General features: G+C 40.1%; 1 protein-coding gene and 1 pseudogene across 8 annotated transcripts in view; one reads left to right on the plus strand and one right to left on the minus strand.

Annotated features, from left to right (window-relative positions):
• ADGRF1 (adhesion G protein-coupled receptor F1) overlaps positions 1-10,626 on the minus strand; it is a 44,271-nt gene extending 33,645 nt beyond the window's left edge. For 5 of the 8 annotated variants that reach the window (XR_005067640.1, XM_037054425.1, XM_037054432.1 and 2 more), the window contains exons 1-2: positions 10,226-10,626; positions 350-442 (exon numbers count right to left, since the gene is read on the minus strand). Coding sequence is in view for 6 of the 8 variants with exons in the window: in XM_037054425.1 (XP_036910320.1) it covers positions 350-418 (69 nt within the window). In the remaining 2 variants the exon portion in view is untranslated. Of the gene's footprint in view, positions 1-349; positions 448-8,694; positions 8,743-10,225 lie in introns of all 8 variants that reach the window. The other 3 variants (XM_037054424.1, XM_037054416.1, XM_037054435.1) reach the window with 3 other exon arrangements.
• A 12,232-nt stretch (positions 10,627-22,858) lies between these two features.
• LOC118993947 (40S ribosomal protein S5-like) lies at positions 22,859-23,532 on the plus strand (annotated as a pseudogene).
• Positions 23,533-27,227: the final 3,695 nt, after the last annotated feature.

Consider the following 27,227-nt stretch of genomic DNA (forward strand, 5'->3'; position numbering starts at 1 on the left):
TAGATAAAAGCATCAAGAAAGTATGTATAGACAGGGATCAGACAGTACGAGGATTGCTAATGCCAATATTTATTCTTGTTCTCCATCAAAGATGCTATAGGAGTGAATGTGTTGAGCTAGAAGAGATTTCCAAGATGGTTTAGTACAAGATCCTCGTTTTGCTGTTAGGTCAGCTAAGCTCCAAAGCCACACAGCTAATGGTGCTAACCTTGAGACAAGAACCCAGAACTTGTGATTCCATGCCTATTACATATGTAGTTTCAGTTGCCTAGAGAGTGATGGATTCTTGAAGTACCAGAGGAGAAAGGGGAGATGGTATGCAGGAAGAACAGGACATAAGCCAACTCACCCCCAGGAAGCCATCACCGCCCTCAGTGACCCGGAAGAAAAAGATGAGCCACAGCAGTTGAACTCTCATCTTCAGTAGGTCCCTCTGCTGTTCCTGCACTGAACACAAACAGCTGGGTTCATGGTCTGTGACTAGACAGGGGGGTACCATGCAAAGCTGAGGCACAAAACAAGTGGTTCAAACTAAAATGTTTAAGCACACTCAATGTTAGTGCCTAACTGGACCAATTACAAGCTCCAAGTGTTTAATTACTTTTCCATTTCATGTACCTAGTTTGAAACACTGTGATGGCCACTCCTGTTGAAAAGCAGTACATTTCTGTCTTTACAAAGTTACTAAAAAATTTCTTAAGCACTCTCTACTGGGTGATTAAATTTGACAAAACACAAACTTATTTTTCCCCTGGGTGAATTTGTACTTTTTCTTTTTTTTCTCAAAAGAATAATTTTGTTGTTTATTGCAAAGTAATAAATATTTACTATAAAAAATAAACATAGAAAATAGACATAAACCAAAACAATACAATAAAACTCAATTCATAATTCTAAAAACCATAAAAATTACTATTTATCTGTATTTTTAGATTTTTACAAATCTAAAAATTTATAAATATTTTTATTTTTCAATTATAATTTGCTTGCAATGCTTTTTAAATATTAGTTCCAGGTGTACAGCACAGTGGATAGACATTGGCATAGGTTACACTGTTTTAAAATCATGACTTGCTTAACTATGTGACTAAGTGTATTTGATATCTAGCCTTTTATATTTCACTGAGGCTTCTTTTTTATCTCAGAAAAAAACCCCAACATATTAAGATAACCAAGGACTCTTTGAACCATTAATATAAGGGTAGACTCTGAGTGTGTAAGCATAAAAATCATCATGAACCAATCCAGCAATTTTCCTTTTTTATAGTTAATGTAATTTTCAAAAAAGCTGTCCTCAAGTTTATGGTTATTTCAGAATAATTTAGATAAAACTCATCATATAATCATGGCCACAAAATTAGACACTTATCCCCAAGTTATTTTGTGTGAATGAAAAAATCTCGTTGTGTCTAATATAGTTGCAACTAGGCACATGTGGCAATCTAAATTTTAATTTTAATTTTAGAAAAGTGAAATTAGCACTGGGTAGTGTAGGACAGTGGATTGAGTGTAGGCTTGCAAACCAAAGGGTCACTGGTTCAATTCCCAGTCAGGACACATGCCTCAGTGGCAGGCCGGGTCCCCATGGAGGGTCACATGATAGGCAACCACACATTGATGTTTCTCTCCCTTTCTTTCTCCTTCCCTTTCCCTCTAAAAATAAATAAATAAAAATCTTTTTTTAAGTTTCAATTTAAAAAAAACAAACAAAACAGTGGTAGGCAGCATAGACAAAAACTCTTCCATCACTGCCAAAAGTTTCATTAGGCATAGACTATTAGTCAGGCTTAAAAAATTAGGAACTCCTGTCACATACTACAACATGGATGAACCTTGAGGACATTCTGTTAAGTGATATAAGCAAATCACAAAAGGACAAATACTATATGATTCCCCTTGTACAAAGTATCTAAAAAGGTCAAACTAATAGAAACAGGAAGTGTAGTAGAGTGTTGGTTGTCAGGGCCTTGGGGGAGGTAAATGGGGAGTTGTGTATGAGTATGAGTTTCATTTTTGCAAGATGAAAAAGTTCTAGAAATCTGTTGCACAACAATGTGAATATACTTAACACCAATGAACTTGTACACTTAAAAATGGTTAAGATGCTATATTTTATGTTATGTGAGTTTTTTAACATGACTTTAAAAAAAGTTTTATTGGACATGAAGAGTCATTTCCCTATGGCCTCTCAATGTTTCTTTCACATCTCCACAGGAAAAGATGAGAAACTGTAATTGCCAAACTCAACAAATCACCATTGAGTAAACGGCTTTGATTGACAGTATGAAACACAGTGTTGGGCCCTCCCTTCCAGGCCTGACCTTGCTTCCCAGGAGTGCTTTAAACTTCATACAAAGCTGCCCCACACCTTGCTTTCTGATTTACAAGAAAAGAGAAAAACATTAGAGAATGGGTACTGACTTCCAGAGACATGGCCTACATGTCAGCAGAGACCTTTTCTGGGGCTTTCTAGAGAAACATGGAAAACAGGCAAAGGGACACATATTGCTTGTATTCACCTTCTCCCTTAAGGCCAACAGTCCACTCATGCCCCGCCTCTCTCCCTGCTTGCCAAGACTCCTCCTGAATCTATTGCTTTGACTTCCTTTGGGCACAGTCTGTGCTCCAGAGCTCATCCCCCTGGGGCTGCCTCCCCAAACTTAACGGCTCTGTGTCCTGTTCCCTCCAGCCTATGCTCTGCTTTCCAAAAGTGACGGCTATTGGTCTCTGGAGCAGTATTTTTCCAACATTTTTGACCAGGCCCCATAGAAATAAATACATAGTTACATACACATGTAATAAAGCATACATATATGTATATGTGCATTGTGTATATATATGTATACACACATACACATAATACATGTTTATATGTGTGTATATATACACATATTATAAAATCTGTGTGTATGTATACATGAAATAACTGAACAGTTTTATGAAACAGAGCTTAATTCTCTCTCAGAGATATGCCTTTGTATATTTTCTATTCGGGTTTTTGTTTCTTTGTGGGGTTTTTGGTAAATTATCACATCCAACTAAATTGATTTCCCAATACCTTCTTGGAGTGTGGCCACATTGCAGAGGGAGCTTGCACTCTTCCCAGCCCCTTGCCCACATTTCTTCCACTTTCAGGGAAAAATTTTAATATGAATTTCTGGGTACTGTTTGAGCCACGGTCTTGGTGCTGGAGCTTTCAGAGGGTAGAACAATCTGAGTGCACGAAGGTGTGATCTGTCCTCTCTGTGCCGGGGCCTGCTTCCCAATGGGATGCCTGACCCTCCCGTGGCTCTTTCCCTTGATCTATTGCTCTCCGAAAAATCTTCTTTCTCCCACACACAGTCCAGGCCTGAGGCGGCAAACCCAGCTCAGGAAGGCCTGGTGACAACTCTGGGCATTGTGAGGAAACTCTCTCATTCTCTCAGCCCCTTAGTCCCTCTTCCTCCTACACCGGAGGGTATATTTTGGGCTGTGTCTTCAGAATGGGCAGAAATGAGAAACTTTAATTTACAACCAGGGTTTCAGACCAGTGATTCCCAGGTACAGCTCTGTAGGCCTATCATGAATAGCTAAACTATTTCATGATCTGTGCATGTTTTATTGTGTGTGTGTTTCTGTAAATATGTATTTAATTCTATGGGGCCTTGTCAAAACTTTTTGAAAAACACTGCTCTAGAGACAAATAGCCATCACTTTTGGGGAACAAAAAGGATAGACCAGGAGGAGGCAGAAAACGGGGAGGAAGAACAAAAAATAAGACATTTAGGAGCTTATTAGAAAATACAGGTGCCCCATCCCACCCCAAACCCACTAAATCTTAGGCCAGGCCCAGCTTTATGCATCACTTAAGCTACCCAAATGATGCTGACCTCCGGGTAGCTTTGAGGGTTGTGATTCTAGGCTGGTTCTTAGATAGGAGAAAAGAGTTCTACACCTAAGTTGATCCAATGATTTGAATTCTCATTTGGAGCTTGGGGCTGAAGGCTGAACTAATCAATCCTTTTTCTTCACTTCCTTGATACCTATAGTTCCTTCTGGGATAGGGTTGGGAGACTGATTTTCAGATATATAACAAATAATTTTTTAGTATTATACTAGTCATCCTCCAGAATCATTTGTTGTTTTTATGAAGTTCATATAAAGTACTCAGAACAACACCTGATAGCTATTAATAGTAGCATCAGTAGCATTTCAACTTCCCTACCAGTTTTTATAGTTACTTGTTGGATTGTATCAGAATTTGGCTTCAATTCTGAGTCAAAATAATTTATCAAATAAAAGCTGTTTCTGGGCTGATGCAAACCCCATGGTATTTTCAGCATTTCCCTTTCAAGCTAGGCCTTAATTTTTTTTTTAATTATCAGAATCTGTGTGTCCTTGCCATGGACCAGGACCTGTTGTCATCAGGGTAAGCATATTTGCACGACACCTCACCCAAGGCAGACCCAGGCCAGTGATGGCTGACCTGCAGCTGAGTTGGCACTGGCTTCCTGGGAAGGCTTGGCCCTGGCAGGACCAACCCCCACCCCCACTTCCTTGAATTCATTCAAGTAAATTCACTCCTGATAATCCCTGTCCTTCAGTTTACAGAAAACAATCATTAGAATTTGCTATTAAGTCCCTGGAGATGGCTGACATTGTCTCCCCCTTCTTCCAGTTGTGCATTTATGAACTCCGAATATCACTTATTTATGTCAACAGCAGTCTCCTTATCAACAGTGGTGCTTAGTTGGAACAGTTCACACCTACGCTTTCCAGCGTTTTTAGCAACAGTCTAATCTTAGGCACAGTTGAACTCTTGGGTGACTTCCTGGGCATCAATATTTATGGGATCATGTTTCTTCCTCTATAAATAGAAGATTTCCAATAGAGTTGTCTCTCTCCTCTCTGTCCTGAACTCACATGTGCAAATGTGCACAACACACACACACACACACACACTAATTGGAAGAGCAGGTCTCCAGCTAGGATCTGAAAGAAATCATGACTCAGATAGAGTTGATTGTTTCAGAGGCAGATGACCTGTAAAATCTTGGTTTTATTTTACCTGTTACTAAGTTTTGGTAACCTTTACATTGGGATCTGTCTTTGTACAGAAATCCTCAGGCCATTTGCTTTTGATAAGAGTTTTTTTTTTTAAGCAGGCAGAGAAGACGGGTGGAAATATAGGTGGAAAGGAGAAAGGATAAGCAATTTTACATCTGAAAAATTTTTTGGAAGTTTGGTAAATATTATGAGCTAGACAACCTTCTTCTGGAAAGGCTATAATTAAAAGCTATTTAAAATCTCAGTGCGTGTGCATATAAACATTTGTGCACAATAAAAATTTAAATACCTATTTTATGTTTTAGCATGCTTTTAGTATGTTTATGTAGTATAAACAGAGCAGAAAGAGACCCAGGTGAATTAGACCCTAATCCCAAATCTGCCTGTCCTTTATCCCTTTATCTGTTAGAGCTTGTGAAAGTTAAAAAAAAAAAAAAAAAAACTCACTGGACTCAGTTTCCTCCTCTATAAAACAAGGAGAGCTCAAATCCATTCACATTCAGATTCTATTGTTATATGCCCATTTCTGATTCTCCTTATATACTATTTAGTGTCAGTCAGTCATAAAATCTAAGCCTGGGCAGATTAAAAGTTTTCCTGAGTTTTACTCCTGTTTTCTCTTCAAACTGGTTATTATAATTCTTTTTTCTGGGGTATTTTTATTGGATTTATTGGGGTGACATTACTTAATGAAAGTATACAGGTTTCCGGTGTACAATTCTATAATACATCATTTGTATGTTGTATTGTATGTTCTCTGCCCCAAGCTGAGTCTCCTTCCAACACCATTTATTCCCCTTTTACCCTCTTCTGCTTCCTCCCACCCCCCTTTCCCTCTGTATTATCATGCTGCTGTCTGTGTTTATGAGGTTTGTTCTTTGTTTGGGGGGGTTTGGTTTTGGGGGTTTTTTTTGCTTAATCCATTCACCTATTTTAGGAGGCCCTCAAAGCCCCTCCCTTCTGGCAATTGTCAGCGTATTCTCTATATCTATGAGGCTATCGTTATCCTAATACTTGAACACATTTTGAGATAAGCTAAGAACCTACTAGGAATTAAGTCCTTGCTTTGAGAATACAGGTATGATCTTTTTAAAATTCTAGAATTTTAAGGTTGAAAGAGACCAAAGGAATGACTTAGCTCACTCATCCCTTCCTCAGGACACTTTACCAATTTGCTCAGCTTTAATTTGTTCAACTACCATATAATGAGAGCTTCCAATTCCCTAGGCTCTGCATCAGGCCCAGAGTCTTGCAGGGTGGTCCTTCCTTGTAGCTCCACGCACTAAGAAAACCCCCCAAAGCAGTGATCCAGACTCACTTTCGTGAATGAGTGTTGGTTGCTTGAATCTTTTTGTTCCAGGCTCCCTTAAACTATCTGATGTTTCCCTGTGACCCTACCTCCTCATCTGATACTTTTTAATCCAAAACCTGAGATACATATTTTACAAGTCTGTGTGTCCTGTCACTCATTAGAACTTCAGCTTGAGTGCATTTCTCCTGCTGCTGGTGCTGGTAGCCCAGCACAGCCTTCTGTTCTCCCTGCCCCTAAAAAATCTATTTAGTCTGTGCTTTGTAGCTTAGGAGTGACCCAGGATGATTTTTGTTCTTAACTTATTGCCCAGTACTTCTTCTAGTGTCCTAGCAGAGTTCATGTCTCAACAGAGGACAAGTCTGGCTCAGCTCCTTTCTAAAAAGCCTGACTGTCAACTTTGAGGGTTGGCTCTGTTCCAACACCTGATAGCTGAAGATTTTCTCCTGTCAATGATGGTTCAATAGAGCAGAAGTTACCGCCAACCCTAAAGGATAACTAATGGCATTTCAGAAAAGGTGCCAAGCTCTTTCTTCCAGCTAAGCCTTTAGCTTAGCACCTGGCCTTCCTGGAATTCCCAGGTCAGGCTTAATTTTCACCTTCCTCATCTACTTTGCTTACCTAGAGTGGATAAAACCAAGAGAATTTGAGCTCCCTTTTGAATTGTTTGCTGGAAAAAGTAACCGAGCAGCAACTCGAGAGTGGTGATAGTTATATAATAAGATGAAATAAGAATAATTCTTTCTAATTTACATAATGCTTTCATGTGCCTTGGTTTTATTATTTTGGCAATCTTGTAAATTACATGGGAATTCTTTCCCTTTTACACTTGCAGAAAACAGAAAGAAAAAACTTGAATTTATTTCCCTAAATTCCCCCCCGTCCCCAATCTAGTATTTCTCTTGGAATATTGCTTGGGGAATGTTGTGTTGATCTGCACAAAAGCTTGAAATATTTATAAAATCACATCTGCCAATTTTTCTATGTGAATTAAAAACTTTTTCCTTGGCTGGTATGACTCAGTGGATTCAAGGCCAGCCTGTGAACCAAACATATGTCTGGGTTGTGGGCCAGGTCTCCAGTAGGAGGCGTGTGAGAGGCAACCACACATTGATGTTTCTCTCCCTCTCTTTCTTCATCCCTTCCTGTCTAAAAATAAATAAATAAAATTTTTCAAAAAAACATTTTCTATAACAAAATTGTAAAAATATTCTCTCATATTTTCTTTTAACATTTCTTTTAGTTGTTTTTTAATGTAGTTAAATTGTCAGTCTTTCTGGAGTTATTTCAGGTCTAGGTATGAAATAAGAGTTTACCTTCCATTTAACCCCAATGAATAACCAGTTATTCCAACTATGTTTCTTTACTAAACCGTTCTTTATCAAGAACATCTTAGTGCTTTTTCATTTATTTTAAAGGCCACTTTGTCATGTAATAAACTTCTGACTCAAAAAACTTTTCTTATTTCTGCTGCTATATGTGCCAAATCTTTTGCTAGTTACTGGCTTAATTGGTTTCTTGGTCAAAAACATAGAAGAATGTTCTATTTCTAAGAGATGTACCATTAAGTTCCTTATTAGAGAGAATTAGCCTGATTCTCTAAGAGTTTAAGCATAAGGAAGTCTTCAAACAAAATTCAGTTAAAGTACAAACTTAAGTGTGAAAGGTTTTCATGGAAAATACAATCAGTTCAGTACAAAGTGTCTTTACCCAGAACTTTGAAGGTGTGATGAGCCTGTTCCATTTTGACAGGCTGTTCTAATACCACAGATGTATAGTTAATGTTTATTTATCCTTAAACATTGAAGGAACTCAGATTTTTAAAATTTTTATCTGATGAGAAGTAAATTATCTTAAATATTTCATTTAAAGTCTTTATTTTAAAAAGCTTTACTTAAACAAAAACAAAATCAAAATTCTAGAGTTTCTAGTTTGTGGGCCTCTGGAGACTCAAGCTGACATTGGTCCTGAGGACCCAGAGGCCCATGAGGAACAAATAACCCTCATCAACATGACGGAGGGATGTTTTGCACAGTTGTAAGGCTACATATCTCATTGCTGCTGCTCACCTCTTTGTATCTGATTTGTTCTACTGTGCACAAGGGATTTGTTATAATTCTATGACATGCCAACACTTATTAATTCTTTCACACTTATTAATTCTTGTGGATTTTCATTCTTAGCTTGTCAGAGCTCAGTTTTCCAGCTGACGCTGAGTAGGCACACTAGTTTTAATGCATATGTCCACTTTCTTTCTAGGAGAACATTTGCATTTATTTAATTGTGGAATGAATGACATCAGAGGACGTATGGGTGCAAAAGTATAGTGCTCTCTCTACCCTCACTCAGCAGAGCAAGAGATGAACTTGGTCGTGTGGACCCTGCTCCTGTTTTAAACAAAAAGGAGAGAATGTAGCATCTATTTTGAGAAGCAAGGCATACATAGCTATGAGGCTTGTCAGCAACGGCTCAACATCAACTGTAGTTGTGCACAAAATAGGAGTTTTTGCAAGTCAAGCTTCCAAAGCTCAACACGTATACATTCCTGTCTTAGCTCTTCATGCCTGTTGCAAATTAATTAAGCAGAGGAAGAAAAGTGAAATAATTTTCTCAAAGTTATACTACTTTTTAGTGGTATAACAAATAAAGTATTATGTGGCCACAATTGTAAAGTTGTTTTTAATTTTGGTCTTGGTTATAAATAATTAGTAGTGGTTTTATTATAGAAAAGAGAACATAACAAAAGGTTTGTGTTAATATTCTGACAAATCGTCAAATGTATTTTTATCTATTTTTTGTTTCCTTATGTCTGTGATCTCGAGCCTATGTGTGTTGTTATCGGGTTCCATTTAATGGATATTTCTATGGAAAAGCCAGTCTTCCTTTCTCCCCTCCTCTTCCACCTTGACCTTAAGTAACTTCCCATCATTTACTTTCTGTCATGAGTGGATTACATAAGATGTCAGGTTTACATAAATAAATTTTCCATTTAAAAAAAAGAAAAATTATGAATTTCCAAGGGCTGCCAGTCAAAAACTTAGTGTGTTGCTTCATATTTATTTGAAGGGAATAGTCAAGGAAAATGGTTATGAGGGTCAATTTTGGGGTTTTCAGAGTCCAGGGAGGGAGTTAAATTGGGAAATACTTCCCGGATGTACACTGGTTTCATAAAAGCTTAAATAAATTCATCCTAAAGTGAAAACAAACTTAATTCCCTCAAGCATATTTCTTAAGAGATCGCTAAGGTTAATATTTTTCTAATTAGTGGAAGCCTTCAGATTCATATTTTATTTTCATTTTTTCACATTTTATTGTTTATGCTAGTACAGTTGTCCCATTTTGCCCCTTTCGTTCCACTCCACCCAGCCTGCCCCCCCTCCGACAGTCAGTCCCCACACTGCTGTCTGCGTCCAGGGATCCTTCATGCATGTTCTTTGACTCATCCCTTCACCTTCTTTCTATCAGTTCCTACCTCCTCCCTCATCTCTTACAGCTGTCACCAGCCTGAGAACTGAAGATTGATATTTTTAACAAGTAATGTCCTTCTTTATTCCAGTGGCTCTGCCTTCTAGACACATCCAAAGAATAGGGGGTTGTATGTTATAATGGATAGAGAGAAGGCTGAACTTTGAGTTCCAAAAGCTGGAGTCTGAACCTCAGCAAATACCTCAATTTATACAGGTACCAAGAGATCGTTGTCTCTGCTCATTGCTTTTTCCACTCTCTCTCCCTTTATTTAACCTTCTTCAGAAAACGAGATCTTGAAATCAGAGTCTTCCCCATGGGGAGGAAAAATATCTCAGATTAACAGGTAGTACCTATGCTAGTAATACGCATTCTGAGGAATCAAATCACATCTATTGGGCTTACCTGGTGATTTTCCTCTCTTCACATCACAGTCTGAGGGAACCCCTCCTCCAGTGTACCTGTGGCTCAATCACTTGTTAAGCTGTTTGGGAAAATGATCTTAATATCTGAACCACAGCAGCTCTCTGGCATGCTCACAGGTCCTCTGATTCATGAGCAATTCCTAGTGCATGGGCTGATGCCCTTGCAGGCCAACAGCCCAGGGACACACCCCCTTCAACAAGGAAAAGAGAAATGCATACTTTCTGCTGACTCCCCTCCCCTTTGAGTCAATATCAGCCTGGTAAGAAGAAGCCACTCAGAGCCCAAGACTTGGTGATTCTCCAAGCAGACATAGAGAGATTTCTGAAACCACAGAAGGAAAATGCTCTGAGAAAATGAGGAACACTTCTCTCCTCAATCATTTTTCTACAAAATGCCATTTCATTGAGCTTCATGACAAGCCTCCCAATACCTGGGGTCACACCCCATAAAGCATAAGGAATGCAGCCCTTAATCCATGATCCCAAACAGGAGAGGAGGGCAGTTCCACTAGGGTGGGGGTAGGGGTAGGTATTATTTTTCCTTTCCCAACTTTCTCACTCAAGGCCGAAGAACCAACCTGCTACTTCCCCAGACAAAGGAACCTCAAACTTCCTGGTGGGCTCACATGGGATAAAGGCCAGCAAAAGAGAGCAGCAGCGTGCATATTTTCCCAGTGTGAATGTTTTCCGTGTGTTCTTTGTCCTTAGAAAACCTCAAGCTAAACCTTAGTAACTTCTTTAATAAAGGTGCCATCCTTTCTAAGGAGTCGTCCAATTTGAAAATTAGCACTCCGCCTCTGCAAATGACTTGAGGTGGCTTACAAGCTAATGCATAAAATAAAATTATATTAGAATAGAAATAAAGGAACACAAACCATAAAAGTTCTAGATAACTAACAATTATAAAAAGGAAAACTAAACTACGAAAGTGGAGGGTCAATGAAAAAAATGCACATAAAGACCTATGAGTTATCCATAGTGTTTTATGTGTTTGAAACTTAACTCCAGGAATGGAGCTTCCTAGCAGTCAAAGAAAAGGGGAAGCCAATCAGCTACATTGTTCTTATCAGATAAGAGGGGTCCATCCATCTTGTCAAGAAGGAGAAAATGGTCCTTGGAGCACAAAATTCTAATAGGAATTCCTTTCTTTAGAGTGAACTGCTAATAAGATTGGAGCCTGTAATTTCGTGTTGAAGCCCTTGAATGCCAAGCAGCCTTAAACACAATCCAACCCTCTTGTTTCCAGCGCCAGCCAGGCCACTTTGTCTATATCACAACTCTTCACAATCAGGTCTGTATCTGGTCCAGTGGAAAGTTTTCAAGAGAACGAACTCTACTTGACAATGCCTAATTGTTCACGGGTATCAACCACTTCACCTTTGCCCATCAACCAGCCTGGGCAGAAGACAGTAGATCCCGTAGCTTAGTCAGGTAAACTCCATTCTTCTCATGTGCCTTTTCTGCTGAGTTTTGCCTGTTTTCAGAATCTACCAGTTGAAAGTGGAGACCAAATTTCCATTCAGTACAAAGGCTTAAGCGCTTCTTGAAATAAATATACACTCTCATTTGGTGGATCCAGTGCTTAAAGTCCCAGGATTGGATGCCATCTCTTCAGTTCAGCGCTGCCCCTTTCCTGTTGTCTCTATTAAAATGCAGGTTCCTGTAGGAGCACAGAAGTCACCCACACCTTAGTGGGAATGTGTTTATAAAACGTGACTAATAATTCGCTAGTTACTTAGGGAGAAAAGTGGCTGTGGATGGGCTGGGGGCCCAGGGGACGGGGAGAAAGGCAGTAGTGGGACAGACCAAAGGGCTAATGGGCGTGGAGTTTACGGTGGTCAGGTCTTGAAACTTGGACGGCAGCTCTGTCACTTACCTCCAGCTCACTGTGTTGTGAAGCCCAGCAGTGTCCTAGGGACTGGCATATGGCCATCAGAACCAAAGGGATCCCTACAGTTATCAAACTGAAAAAATTTTAGCAGCTACTAGAAAATGAAACAACCAACCAGTAAACATCAATGCTTTCATGAGTGTACTGGTTGGGGGTAACAGCCTAAATCCAAACAACTGAATGCATTTAACAGTTTGCTAATTCCATATTTAGTAGAAAGAGATCATAGTATGTCCAATATTTAGGTTGTTTCACAAATAGGGTGTGCTTTTATAATACTGGTGACTCACCAATAAGCTGCTTACTCACCCCGTCTAGTTTCCTCCTAATAATCTCTTAATGCATGCAAAGCTGAATTTTTTAATACTTCCTGGTTAGGTTTTGGGACTCCCCAGTCACTGCAGGGGACAGAGAGTAAAGGGAAGCAGCATGGGTTTGAGCATGTGGCAACACTGTGACATTTCGCAATGAGCCCGAACAGAGCTAACCTCCTGCCATGGCAGAGGTGATGAAGCATCGCTTGCTCCTCAAGTGAGATTGTGAAGCTCCTTCTGCCACAAAAACCCCTACACACTAACCTGTGAAGCAGGAGAAGAGTGCTCACCTGAGCACACAAAGGCAGCTAAATGCATGTGTTTTGGTCCATCTGGTCTACTTCCCATCTGTTTCTCTGGTGATCCTGACCACGGAGCTTCCTTGGCTGAGGCCAGGCCCAGCATCTGACAGGTGCCACAGGAGAACAAGAAGGAAGGCCTGGGGCTAAGGAAGAGCTTCAAGCCTTCCAACTCCATCTGTTTGTGTTGGATTCCTCAGAGTTCTGATCACTTGACTTCCCAGCAGAAGAGTAGAGTCACAGGAACAAACAGCAACAAACCTGAGGCCCAAGAAGTAAGAAAAATGCAAACATAAATATGTTATTGGAACTAGTTCTCTCAGTCTTCTCATGTCAGCCGAGTTTCCCTGAGGGACTGCTGGTTGTGAGGCAATGTCTGGGTTAGACAGATCAGCTGGTGGGCTTGGGGAGGACATGAACCCACTTGGGTCGAGGGACCCTGAGTGGCACTGTCTATCCTCAGAAATGCTGGGCATTCTTTGAGTTTGGCCTTAGAGAAGCTCTATTCTAGGGGCTGCAAAAACAAAAGGCCACCCTGAATGATATGGTGATTTGAGGGGGTGATGGGCTCTGAACCGGTTCAGATGGCTTTATTCCATAATTGTGAAATGGATAAATACAATAAACAAGTATTTCAGGTCAAAATTTTAAGAAACATGAAAGGAGGAGTAAAGAGGGGAAGAATTAACTACAAAACAAATTATAGTGAGATTTTCCTAACTAATGTAAGACAATCAAAACTGATATAGTCTCTTTTTAAAAATATTTTATTTATTTATCTTTAGAGAGGAAGAGAAGGAGAGAAGGAGAGAAATATCAATGTATGGTTGCTTCTCGTGCGTTCCCCTGCTGGGAACTGGCCTGCAACCCAGGCATGTGCCGTGACTGGGAATCAAACAGCGATCGTGTGGTTCGCAGGCCCGTGCTCAATCCACTGAGCTACACCAGCCAGGGCGCAAAACTGATATAATCTCTTAACACATAGGGCTTAACTAGCACTTAAAGAGGTGGATGGAAAATTATTAGAATATTTGAGGGCAAAGCTTTGTCAATGTAACATAGAAACTCTTTTAGGGGAGTGAGAAGGGATGGCATTGCATAATAGTTGTATTGCTATTTGGCATTAAAATAAAGGACATGCAAGTGAACAAAGGAATATTTCATAAAACTGTAGAGAATCTTTTCTGATCCCTATCGGAGACAAATGTAATGATGCATAAATATGACAGCTGGCCTGGACAGCGAATCGGAGAAAGAGATGAACTACTAAGCACTTAGTATCAGCTCACATTTACTGAGCACTGACTGTGTTCCAAGTGCTGTTCTGGGAAGTTTCCATGCATCTTTATAATCCTAGCAACCTGTGAGACATCTGTAAAGTGGGGATAAGAGGGACAACTGTCATCCCCATTCCCAGATGGGAAAATCAAGGTCAGAGCAGCAAAGTAAATAATGAACCAGGGCGCCAACACAGCCTGACTTCAGAGTCTGTGTTCTTAACCTATGTTTTACTGCTTCTCCAAGACAGAGGAGAAAGACAAATAGAAATATCCAGCCCATGCAAAACAACCAAAGGAAAGGCAAAGGCAAGGCTGTGACTTAGGTACTAACAAGGCATAGCCTTATTATCTTCTGAACTTTTCATAATAATTTGGGGAGCCACCAAACTCTACAGAATCTGCATTTCCATTTTATTCAACAAGTAAACTTCAAATGTCACTCAATTCAATACCCTGGATCAATTTAGCAGAGCCAGGCAGGATTCTATCCATTGCCTTTAATCACTTCAGAATGCACAGTATTTAAATGTCAAAGATAAAAAGAAAAGAAAGTTGTGGGCTATAAAAGTGATGATCCTTTGTTTTCATTCCTCCTATCTTTAAGATAAGAATTATAGAAGCACTAAACAGCACTCCAAGGGGCTATTAGCACCTCTCCAAGCTCCTGAGACCCTCCTGGGGTGGCATGAAATTCAAAACCAGAGGCAACTAAGCACATTCCCAACATTCAGATGATGCACAGAATTCACATGGTATCGAGGCAGCTTTTATGGAGAAGTTCAGTCTGATACACCTGCTTTTACTACACAGGCTCTAGAGTCCCAGAGCCTTACCAGGGAGATGCATTTCTCCACAGCTGGCCTAGAGCAGCAACAAAAAGTAACACAAACAAGGCTTCTGGAGGACAGTCATCAGTCTGTTGGCTAAGAAGCTAAAAGCCAGCGGACTGTGTCACTCAGTGCCCCAGGGCACGCAGATGAGATTTCCCAGAACAAAATAAATTTGATTCTGTCCCTGGGCACTTTTTCTTTGACATGGTTGCTGTTCTCAACTTCCTCATGAGGACAAACATCTGAAGATGTGGCCTGAGATTAAGACATTTTTTTTTTTTTTTTACTGAAGTCTTGTTTCTTTTTAGCAAACCACCGATGAACCCCAGGGACTCAGAAAGTCCTTTAAGCAAAGGGAGACATCTAGTGGCCAAGATTCACTGTGGGAGAAGCCAACTGTTTACTGAATCACTCACCTTACCTGCCAAATCCCCCAATGGTCTAAACCAGGTAACCACCCAGACCCTGAGTTACTTTGTCCATTTGTTTGGTAAGGATTTAACTTTCAATAGAATTTAATCATTCATTCATTCATTCATTCATTCATTCATTTGTTTATTCCCTCAACAAACATTCATTCTCATTAAATGTCTACTAGGTACAAGAGTCTGCTAGGCCTGGAGACCTCAAAAATCTATAAGTACTATCTATCTTCAAAGGCCTTATAGTTTAATAGAAAGACTAGGCCACCAGCAGTCAGCTAAAATACACTGTGATAAGAGCTGACCACATTAGCGTATAGCAGCCCATAGCAAAGGCATATAAACGAATCTTTGAGGATGAGAGGAAGACATGTCCAAACCACAGGTCTCAAACGGGCACCCTGTGAGTCCCATCTGGCACGCAGATGTGTTTTTCTTGGCCCACGCAGTGTTTTCAAAACTCTGAATTAGTTCCTGACATTTAAACATCAGGGGATTTCACATGAAAATCCAGATTTCGGCTTCTTTTGAAAAATGGAAGGCTCTGACAACAGTTTCCATATTCTTGCCCAAAGTTTACTTATTTCAATGAATTTGGGGTAGATTTCACATGAACAGGGTATACAACTCAAAATCACAAAAATATATTTATTGGAAACTTAGGAGAACTAACAGTCAAGATGGCAGTGTAGGCAGACATGGCTCATCTCTTAGCACAACCACATCAAAATTACAACTAAAATATAGAACCACCATCACTCAGAACCATCAGAAATAGACTTGAATGGAAGTCGGACAACTACGGAATTAAAGAAACCACTTCCATCCAGACTGGTAGGAGGACCACAAATGTGGACAGGTTGGTGCCTCACCCATGTGTGATGGATAAAAATTCATGAGGGATATCTCAGGAGCGAGGAGTTTCAGCCTAACACCTGGCTCCCCAGCCCAGACTTCCAGGGCCAGGAAGATAAGTTCCTACAAATTCTGACTACAAAAATGAGTAGAGTTTGAGTGGGTGAAGAAACTTCAGCTCCACAAAGTTCCTCTTAGAGAACCCACACACAGACTCACCTACTCAGACTCACTTCCTCTGAGCTCCAGCACCACAGTAGCAGCTTGAAAGGCATTCGTGATGTAAAGAAAGGAACTGAAGTGTCTGGCATCAAGGCGAGCAAAGGCCATTGTTCCTTTTCTAAACCCTCCACCCAAAGAGCCAGCAAGCTACTACCACATCTGAGAATCCATCAACCTGGCTAACACTGTTTGACCCGTCTTGGAGATCCATAGAGACCCCATCCCACCCAATTTACGGGCCCACCCAACTGATTTTCCATGAATGGCTGGTATTGGCTCATGCTACACAACTTCCTAAATCCCATCAAACAAGTGCTGGCCTCAGTGAACCCTGGGCTCGGCACTAGCAGCAGCCACCCTAGATTCACCGCTTGGCTTTGCTGGAAATCTCCAAGCCCAGCACATGTAGCAACCATCTCAGATTGCGCTATAGCTCAGGCAGGGTGGCCCTAGGAAAAATACAGGTGGGGGCTGACCTTGGCCTGCACCACCTGGGAAAACCCAGGGCCAGTGAACCTAACAGACAGCTACAGACCATGTCATTGCACCACCACCCTGCTCATGTACAACTGATGCCCCATGGAGGGCAGAGGTTGGTGGTCAGTGGTCACAGCCAAACTTTACAGCTGACTGGCCTGAATAAATCCCTCCCGTTGATCTGCCAAGAGAAACTAAGGCTCAACTATAACAGGAGGGTACACTCAGCCCACACAAAGGGTGTACCTTGAGTACCCAGATGGAGTGATAGGAGAGGCTGTGCTACTGGACCCTATAGGACACTTACTACATTAGGCCACGCTACTAAGACAGGGAGTCAAACCAGCTCTACCTGATACATAGAAACAAACAAGTGGGAGGCTGCCGAAATGAAGAGATAAAGAAACATGGCCCAAATGAAAGAAAAGATCAAAACTCCAGAAAAGAGCTAAACGAAATGGAGATAAGCGATCTATCAGATGCAGAGTTCAAAACACTGGTTATAAGGATGCTCAGGGAACTTAGTGAGGACCTCAACAGCATAAAAAATATCCAATCAGAAACAAAGAATAGACTATTGAAATAAAGAGCAATTTACAGGGAAACAACAAGAGAGTGGATGAAGCCAAGAATGAAATCAATGATTTGGAACATAAAAAAGTAGAAAACAACCAACAAAACAATAAGAAGAAAAAAATCCAAAAAATACGGGGATAGGATAAGCAGCCTCTGGGACGACTTCAAGAGGTCCAACATTCACATCATAGGGGTGCCAGAAGGAGAATAGAAAGAGCAATAAATTGGAAATCTATTTGAAAAAATAATGAAAGGAAACTTCCCTAATTTGGCAAAGGAAATAGACATGCAAGTCCAGAAAGCACAGAGAGTTGCAAATAAGATGGGTGCAAAGAGGCCCACTCCAAGACACATCATAATTAAAATGCTAAAGTTTAAAGATAAAGAGAGAATATTAAAAGCAGCAAGAGAAGAGAAGTTAGTTACCTACAGGGGAGCTCCCATAAGACCACCAGCTGATTTCTAAAAATAAACTTTACAGGCTAGAAGGGACTGGCAAAAAATATTCAAAGTGATGAAAAGCAGGGACCCACAACTGAGATTGTTCTACCCAGCAAAGCTATTATTTAGAATACAAGGGCAGATAAAGAGCTTTCTCAGACAAGACAAAACTAAAGGAGTTCATCATCACTAAACCATTATTATACAAAAGGCTAAAGGGACTTAAATTTAAGTAAAATAAGGAGATCAAAACTATTAACATTAAAATGACAATAAATACATAACGATCAGCAAACTAAGCAAAAAAGTAGAATGGAAACAGGATCATAGATATGGAGAACATTGGGATGGTGACCAGTTGGGAGGGGGACATGGAGGAACGAGTAAAGAGGTGAGGGGATTAAGAAGTACAAATAGGACCTCCGGCCAAGATGGAGGTGTAGGTAGACACACTGCCTCCTCGTACAACCAAAATAAGGACAACAACAATTTAGAAACAAAAAAACAACCAGTACTGACCGAAGATTGAACTGTAGGGAAGTCCGACCACAAAGGAGTTAGAGTAGACACAGTCATCCAGACCAATAGGAGGGGCAGAGTCAGGGACCCGGGGCAAAGAGGGCTTGAGGCAGGGTGGCTGGCGGACCCCAGGTGTACAAGGCAGCAGTGGGCAGACCCAGTGAGGTGGTGGATTGTGGAGGGTCACAATATACAAGGTGCCTGGTGGAACAGGTGGTCCCACATTTGCACACAGACAAACCAGGTGAAACTGGGGAGCAAAATGGACCACAGGGCCCCAGCTTGGGGAAATAAAGCCTCAAAACACCAACTGAAAACACCTGTGGGGGTTGAGGTGCCGAGAGAGATTCCAAGCCTCACAGGAGAGTTCATTGGAGAGATCCACAGGGTCCTAGAATGCACACAGACCCACCCACATAAGAATCTGTGACAGAAGGGCCCAATTTGCTTGTGGGAAGCAGGGGAAGTGACTGAAATGCAGTAGAGAGCAGAGCAAGTGCCATTGTTCCCTCTTGGACCCCTGCCCCACATACAGCATCACAACCCAGTGACTGGATTGCCCCACCCCGGTGAACACCTAAGGCTCTGCCCCTCCCCATGTAACAGGCACGTCAAGACAAAAAAAAAAAATGGCCCAAACAAAAGAACAGATCAAAGCTAAAAAAAATTACAACTAAGTGACAAAGAGATAGTGAACCTATCAGATACACAGTTAAAAACACTGGTAATCAGGATGCTCAGAGAATTGGTTGTATTTGGTCCCAAATTAGATAAAAACATGAAGCCTATGCTAAGTGAAATAAAGAAAAATATACAGGGAACCAATAGTGATGGGAAGGAAACTGGGACTCAAATCAGTGGAATGGACCAGAAGGAAGAAAGAAACATCCAATCAGAAAAGAATGAAGAAACAAGAATTCAAAAAAACCCAAGAAGAGGCTTAGGAACCTCCAGGACATCTTTAAATATCCAAACATCCAAATTATAGGGGTACCAGAAGGAGAAGAGGAAGAGCAACAAGTGGAAAACTTTTTTAAACAAATAATAAAGGAAAACTTCCCCGATCTGGCTAAGGAAATAGACTTTCAGGAAGTCCAGGAAGGTCAGAGAGTCCCCCAAAAATTGGACTCCAGGAGGAACACACCAAGGCACATCATAATTACATTAGCCAAGATTAAAACTAAGGAGAGGATCCTAGAAGCAGCAAGAGATAAAGAGACAGTCACCTACAAATGAATTCCCATCAGATCATCAGCTGATTTCTCAAGAGACCTTACAGGCAAGAAGGGGCTGGAAAGAAGGATTCGAAATCATGAAAGGTCAGGACCTACATCCAAGATTGCTCGCTCTATCTAGCAAAGCTTTCATTTAGTATGAAAGGGCAGATAAAGCACTTCTCAGATAAGGTCAAGTTCATCATCACCAAGCCCTTATTATATGAAATGTTAAAGAAACTTATCTAGGAAAAATAAGATCAAAAACATGTACAGTAAAATGACAGCAAACTCACAATTATTAACAACCACACCTAAAACAAAAGCAAACTAAGCAAACAACTAGAACAGGAACAGAACCACAGAAAAGAACACATGGAGACCTATCAACAGGGGAGTGGGAGAAGCAGAGAAGGGGAAATGGTACAGAGAATAAGTAGCATAGATGGTAGGTAGAAAATAGACAGGGGGAGGGCAAGAATAGTATGGGAAATGTAGAAGCCAAGAACTTATAAGTATGACACATGGAGATGAACTAAGGCAAGGAATGTGGGTGGGAGAGGGTGTACAGGGTGGAAGGGAGTGAAGGGGAGAAAATTGGACAACTGTAATAGCATTATCAATAAAATATTTTTTTTTAAAAAAGAAGTACAAATAGGCAGTTACAGAACAGCTATGGAGATGTACAGTACAGCATAGGAAATGGAATAGCCAAACAACTTATACGCATGAATCATGGACAGGAACAATGGTGGGGGATTGCCTGAGGGAGTGGGTGATACTGGGTGGATGGGGGGCAAAGGGGAAAAAATCAAGACAACTGTAATAGCATAATCAATAAAATATAATTTTTAAAAAAGAAAAGAAAACTTAATCTCCTCCTACTCTTGTTCCACAGCCAACAAATCATCATCTACAAAGGCACTCACTGTTACCAGTTAAAAATTGTATAAATATGCCCTGGCTGGTGTAGCTCAGTGGATTGAGCACGGGCCTGTGAACCACACGATCGTGGTTCGATTTCCAGTCAGGGCACAGCCTGGGTTGCAGACCAGTTCCCAGGAGGGGACTCATGAGAGGCAACTATACATTGATATTTCTCTCCTTCTTTCCTTCCCTTCCCCTCTAAAGATAAATAAATAAAATCTTTTAAAAAATTGTATAAATATGTATTCCTCCCTCACCAATATTAATTTCACCTAAATTATAAATGTAAAAATAAAATATAAAGCTATAAAGATATGAGAAAACGAGGGAGTTGTTGCTGTTGCATTCCATAAATAATTTGTTAATTTAATAACAAAGTCTTTCTAAAGTAAGGCCATAACCCAAACATTATAAAAAGAAAAAAATTGGTCAGAACTGCAACAAAAGTAATTGACTACATAAAAACAAGGAAAAATTCTTCATGGTAAAAAAAATACAATGAACAATATTCAAATACAAATAATTACCTGGAAAAATATTTTTCAATTTGTGTCATTCATAATTATTTTCTTAAGTACAAAAATTGTACTTGCACATCAATAAGAAAAAGGCACTATTGTTGAAATAACTTTCTAGGCTTTGGTGCTATGTCAGCTAACAGAAACTTCTTAGATACCTTTACTGTCCCTGTAAATGCTCCACTGATCAGAAATGCAGTACGGCCGGTCAGCCAGTTCCCAAACACCAAGGCAGCCCTGGCTCTGTGCTTATTTCCTTGTTCCTTCTCACCGTCCTCCAAATACGGTCAGCTATGTGGTCCCCACCATATCAGATAGTTTGTTATTTTTCTCTTCCTTGTTCTTTATTCTTTATCTTATAAAAGGGACTTATCTTTTGCCCTATTTTGCAGTTCTCCAAATAGAGACTGTGTGTCATGAAGTATTAAAAAATCACTTTTAACACAACCCAAGGGACATATGGACAAAAGGAGATGAATAAACAAAAAAGAATAAAATAGTTCTAAAATCTATATAAAGCAAGAAAACATCTGGTATAACTTGAAAAATGAAGAATGAAGAATTGATAAAATATTATTTTTTTCCCAGGCAGGGGGAAACAATCGCACATATAGCTAGTCAGTTAGTCTCTATCAAATTTTAAAATGTGCATATCCTTTGACCTAACAATTCTATTTCCTAAACGTATAACCAACAGATATACTCGTTCATGTACAAAATGACATCTATACAAATACATCCGATGCAGAATTATTAGCAATATGGGAAGATTGGAGGCCATATAAAAGTCCATCAATAGGTGTGATGGGTTGTATCTGTTTAAAATTAGGCATGTTATATGTGCAAAACATAAACTTTTTTGTTTTAAGCAGTTGAAATTCTGGAATTGTTGCTACCTGTACCTTAGTTTAAGCTGCCTCATACAGAAATTGATACCAAGAACAGACAAATCTTCCATAGGGAAATATGAAAACATGTGGCATGTATTTCTGGTCAGGCCCACGGGCAGCAAGAACACTGTTAGAGGACACTAGAATGGAGGCAACCCCTGCAATGCAGTGAGACGTTTGGAGAACTCGAGTAGTACATAATATGTTGAACGGGTGGTAGCTTTAGACAAAGGAGCTAAAATTCATTTTAGTATTAGTGGCTCTCTTGACAGTGTAATTCTCTTAAAAACATAGTTGACTTTTCACCTGTTGTATTCTAGTTAACTCTGTTAGGAAAGTCACGTTCCCAATTCTTTTCCAAGCAGGTCTCTGGCTTTGGTAAGAAAGCCACACCTCCAGTCTCTTTGCTGTGAGCGATTTTGTCTAACTTGTCATGAGGCTTAGTTGTAATTGGCCTTAGTTACTCAAAGGCCATCTCAGTTTTATATTTTACTAGTTATAGACAAGAATTACTTACATCTTCTGTCTGGCAGATCCTGGAATGTTTGTTCTTTATTTTTCCCTTTTTACTCCTGAGAACCAGCCATCTTTTTCTTGCAATACAGAGTCTAAACTAGCCAATGGCAACAAAAGCATGCTAATAATGATTGTTGGGTTTTGTTTTTTTTTCTTCAGTTTTCTGCCTAGTTATTCCAACACCATTTATTGAATAATTCATCTTTTCGTCACTGGTTTCAAATGTCATCTTTATTAAATATTAAATTCCCGTGTTTCTTTGGGTCTGTTTACAGATGGTGTTCTTTTCATTTATCTGTGTGTATTCAAGAACTAGCTCAACACTATTTGCTGTAGCAACAGAATACATTTTCACTTCCAATATAATAATTATCCCTCATCATTCTTCCTTTTAAGAACTTTCCTTTCTGCTCTTCTTGTCTATGCCTGGGCCCCCCGTGCTCCATGCCCAGCGATCGAGGAGAACCAGCGGCAAGCTCAGGAGGACCGAATGGGAGACGCTGCACCTGCGGTGACCAAGTCCCCTGACATCAAGCTCTTCCGGAAGTGAAACACCAATGAAGTGCTGATCAATGACATTTCCTTGTAAGAGATGACATTGTGGTGAAGGAGAATTATGCTAACTACCAGCCCATAGCACCCAGGGTGCTATGCAGCCAAGCCCTTCAGCAAAGTGCAGCGCCTCTTTGGGGAGCACCTCACCAACTCTTTGATGATGCCCGGCCACGGCAATGGCAGGAAACGCTTAACTGTGGACCTCGTCAAGCATGCCTTCGAGATCATCCATCTGCTCACCAGAGAGAACCCCTGCAGGTTCCAGTGAATGCCATGGTCGGCAGTGGCCCTGGGAGGAATCCACCCACATTTGGGAGAGGCGGAACAGTGAGGCGACATGTACAGGCGTCTCCTCTGTACCATGCGAATCTAGCAATCTGGCTGCTCGGCACAGGTGACCGGGAAGGCTGCCTTCTGGAGTATCAGTACCGTGGCCCAGTGCCTAGCAGATGAGTTCATCAATGCGGCCAAGGGCTCCTCCAACCACTGCACTATCGAGAAGAAAGACGAGCTGCCACGTGTGACCAAGTCCAACCACTGAGATCCCAATAAACCTGTTTGCTATTTGGGGCGGAACCATACACACACACAAAAAGAACTTTTTTTTCTATTTTTGTTTATTAATATTTTCATATAAACTGTAAGATCAGCTTGTCTGGTTCTTCCTTCCCAGCCATACACACCAAAAATATATTGTTATATTTTTTGAGATGATGTTAAATGTATCAATCAATTTGGGGATAAACTATTAAGAAATGGTCCTAACAAATATACGAGATCACTATGAGTAATCTTTCCAAAGCTACTAAAGAACACAGAAGAAGATTCCCAGTTACTCTCAGGAGCTGTGAGGCATCACTGCAAAGATCACATGTATCATCTACACATAAAATTGAACCAGGTGCTGAGAAACATTTTCACTTAGGTTGATATTTCTTTACAAGTTTACCATGAATTTGAAAAGAGGAGCTTCTGGGACAAATGGGAATAGATATTCCTTTAAAAAGGAATAAATTTCTTTCATAAAGAAAGGGAGCAGGATGGGGACAGGGAGAAGAGGAGGGGAATAAATAAAATACCCTCATTTCAGCACTAATTTTTCTGCTCTGGCTACTTACCATTGTTTCTGACCCTTCTGTGTGGCTTTGAGGTATAGTGTGTGTTTATAAGCAACTTCCATTTTCCTCCCCATAGATGAAATTTAAACAGGGTCAGATCGTGCTCAATTATCAGCCTATCTTTGTTATGCCCTTTCTTTTCCTCTCCCTTCCACCTCTTCCTAGCCAAGGCAGTCCTTCTGCCTTGCAAAGACACACTGGGGGCAGGGTACTAAAAATGATGAGGAATAAATCCTTTCCTTTAAAATATTCAAAGTCTGTGCAGAAAGTATCCAGCCGTGTACTATGAAAAAGAGACATTTATTGAAGAAGATACAAGATACAGGAAACATTGTACATAGGACAATGACCCCTCAGCCCCCTTTAAAGAAGGCAACTTGGGACTTCACACAGTTCTCCCAATCGCCATATTATTTACCCCATCATATTTACCCAAATCTCATCAACAGTCTGAAATCTCTTCTCTTTCAAAGGTGAGTTCAGTTTTGGGAAAAGCCAGAAGTTGCATGGCACCAAATCTATGCTGTAGAGGGGCTGAGTCACCTGGGTGCTTTAATATTTCACCAAAAAAGTCATGCACAAATAGGTGTATTGTCATGATGAAGCTGCCAATCACCAGTTGCCCATAGCTGTGGCCTTCTGAATTATGCAAATAGTTTTCGTGGAAGAATATTCAAGCTTAACACAAAATTTAATGCAGATTCACTGCTTTACTCATTCAGTCATTTTCAATGCAAGGGCCACACAGTACACATGCTCACTCAGTAGTATCTACCGCCCTCCACCCGACTAGTACAGTGAAGTCATCACTGTTCACGCATGTGCATTCCAGTCCACTCTCCTTTGCTGCCAGGTTACCTCAATGATGCATAAACTGTTCTCGTTATATTAACAATGGCTGGTTTCTGGACAGACCTCGTATGTTCAGTGTATGAGTAAGCATTCCTACTGACAATTGATAAAGAAGGACAAACAATAAAATGGGTAACGCCAAAAAACATATTTTTTTCAAGAAACATCCAGTATAGAATTGTGCCTAATGAACGTAGAGGCCAACTTCTGTAAGGTATATTGCCTATGTGTTATTAACACATATACTTAGGATTCTGGTCAAGTAAAATTTCTAAAGATATGTGTGTGTACTTAGTTTATGGATTTTTAATCATATGACATAGCCTTTTGCTTATGTTGCCAAGAACTTCCAAACTAACAATATGGCATGCTGGCATGGATGCTGAGCAACTAGGACATTCCTACATTGTTGGTGGAGCTGTAAACTGGTACAACCACTTTAGAGAGCAGTTTGACGATTTCTTATAAAATTAAACACCATGTAACCCAGCAATTATACTTCTAGATATTCTCCCAGAGAAGATAAAAATAATATATCCACATATAGAGGTATATGCAATGTTCATAGCAGATTTATTCATCATAGCCCAAAGTTGGAAAGAACCCAAATGTCCATCAACAGGAAAAACAAATTGAGATGTAGCCATACGGTGGACTACCACTCTGGAGGTAGTAGTAGAAGCACTATTTCCAGTACTACTAAGAATAGTACTTCTACTATTCTTATCAAGATACCTGGGCCTGTAAGGACGTTCTGCTCTATGGAAGAACAATGTTGTACAAATGCAATGTATGAAGGTCCTTGGTTTTAATCTGTACTCTTCCTACAGGTTCTCTGTTGCTCGCTGCTTTGGGTTATAGTGCCTCAGTGCTGTTTTAGCAGATGATGACCTCAATTCTATTCCACAAGTATGTACTAGCACTATGTTAAGTGCTGTCAGAGACCCAGTAAGTGTACCAGGGACCAGGATGTAAGGAGCTGACATTTGTTTCATGGGAAACAGAAATAATAGAATTGCTTAAATGAGAACAATATTAAACAATTAATGCCCAGTACCTGCTTACATTCAATAAAACAACATAAGAGGCATAACCATATGGCCATAAAGACTTAATTAAAAGCTTAAGGTGTGTCACACTTGCTGGTCCTTTCTCACTTTCATAATTGGCACAAAGGGACATGTAATGGGACAGCCAGTGTGTCCAGTGATGTCAAATTCCAGAGATTAGGGTTCCATGTTTGGTTTTCCTGCTTATCTTACTTAATAAACCATCACATTGCTATCACATATTAAATATTTAACCCTTTGCTGGACTTACTTTTTCTTCACTAGGTACCAGCATCTCATGTAAATTATTCTAATCTCTCTTTAAAAACTTTCTTTAGTTTGACTTAACCTTAATTTTCAGACCTCAGAGCAGACTCTTATGTATGATGATATCAAACTTAGTAGTTTTTTCACATATTCTGTAAGCCTTTATTCATAAATTTGATCAAACACATTCTCACACCTACATTTTGCAAGCTAGATACCTCATTTGTAATTTGCCATACATAAAACCTTTTCATAAAAACTTTTAAACAAAAATCCACTTCAATGTAGTGGATTTCAGGGGAGGTGTAAATTTTATCTTTTTAAATCTGTATTTTTTCTTCAGGTTTTCTTGCAGAACAGCAGCTTACAGTCAGGGTTGGAGTAAGATACTTAAATGTGGGAAAGCAAATTAAGTAGCCCATCAAATGCCTGAGCATACCAATATGTTTAATCCACAAAGTGTATTAGCCAAGGTTCTTCAGAGAAATAAGATCAATAAGATACATGCACATATGTATAGAGATAGATAGAGTCTACGGCCATACCACCCTGAACGTGCTAAATCTCATCTGTATAGAGCTAGAGATTTACTATGAGCAATTGGCTTATATGGTTATGGAGACTGAGGGGTCCTAAGACCCTCAATTGGCAAACTAAAGACCCAGGGGAGCCAATGTGTAAGTTCCAGGCTGAAGGCCTAAGAACCAGGAGAGGTGATGTTTTAGTCTGCATCTGAAGGCCAGAAAACACCAGTGTTCCAGAGCACTCAATTGCGTAGGTGATGTTCTCTATGTACCGGATGGTCAGCTGTTTTGTTCTGTTCTTGGCCTTTAACTGATTGGATGAGGGCCACTCACATTAGGGAGGGCAATCTGCTTTATTCAGTTTATGAATTCAAATGTTAATTTCATCCAAAACACCCTTCAACACACACTGAATAATGATTAACC

This window comes from Sturnira hondurensis, unplaced genomic scaffold (genome assembly GCF_014824575.4).
Source record: "Sturnira hondurensis isolate 20B ecotype Veracruz unplaced genomic scaffold, ASM1482457v3 Scaffold0000880, whole genome shotgun sequence".
Taxonomy (NCBI): Eukaryota; Metazoa; Chordata; class Mammalia; order Chiroptera; family Phyllostomidae; genus Sturnira; species Sturnira hondurensis.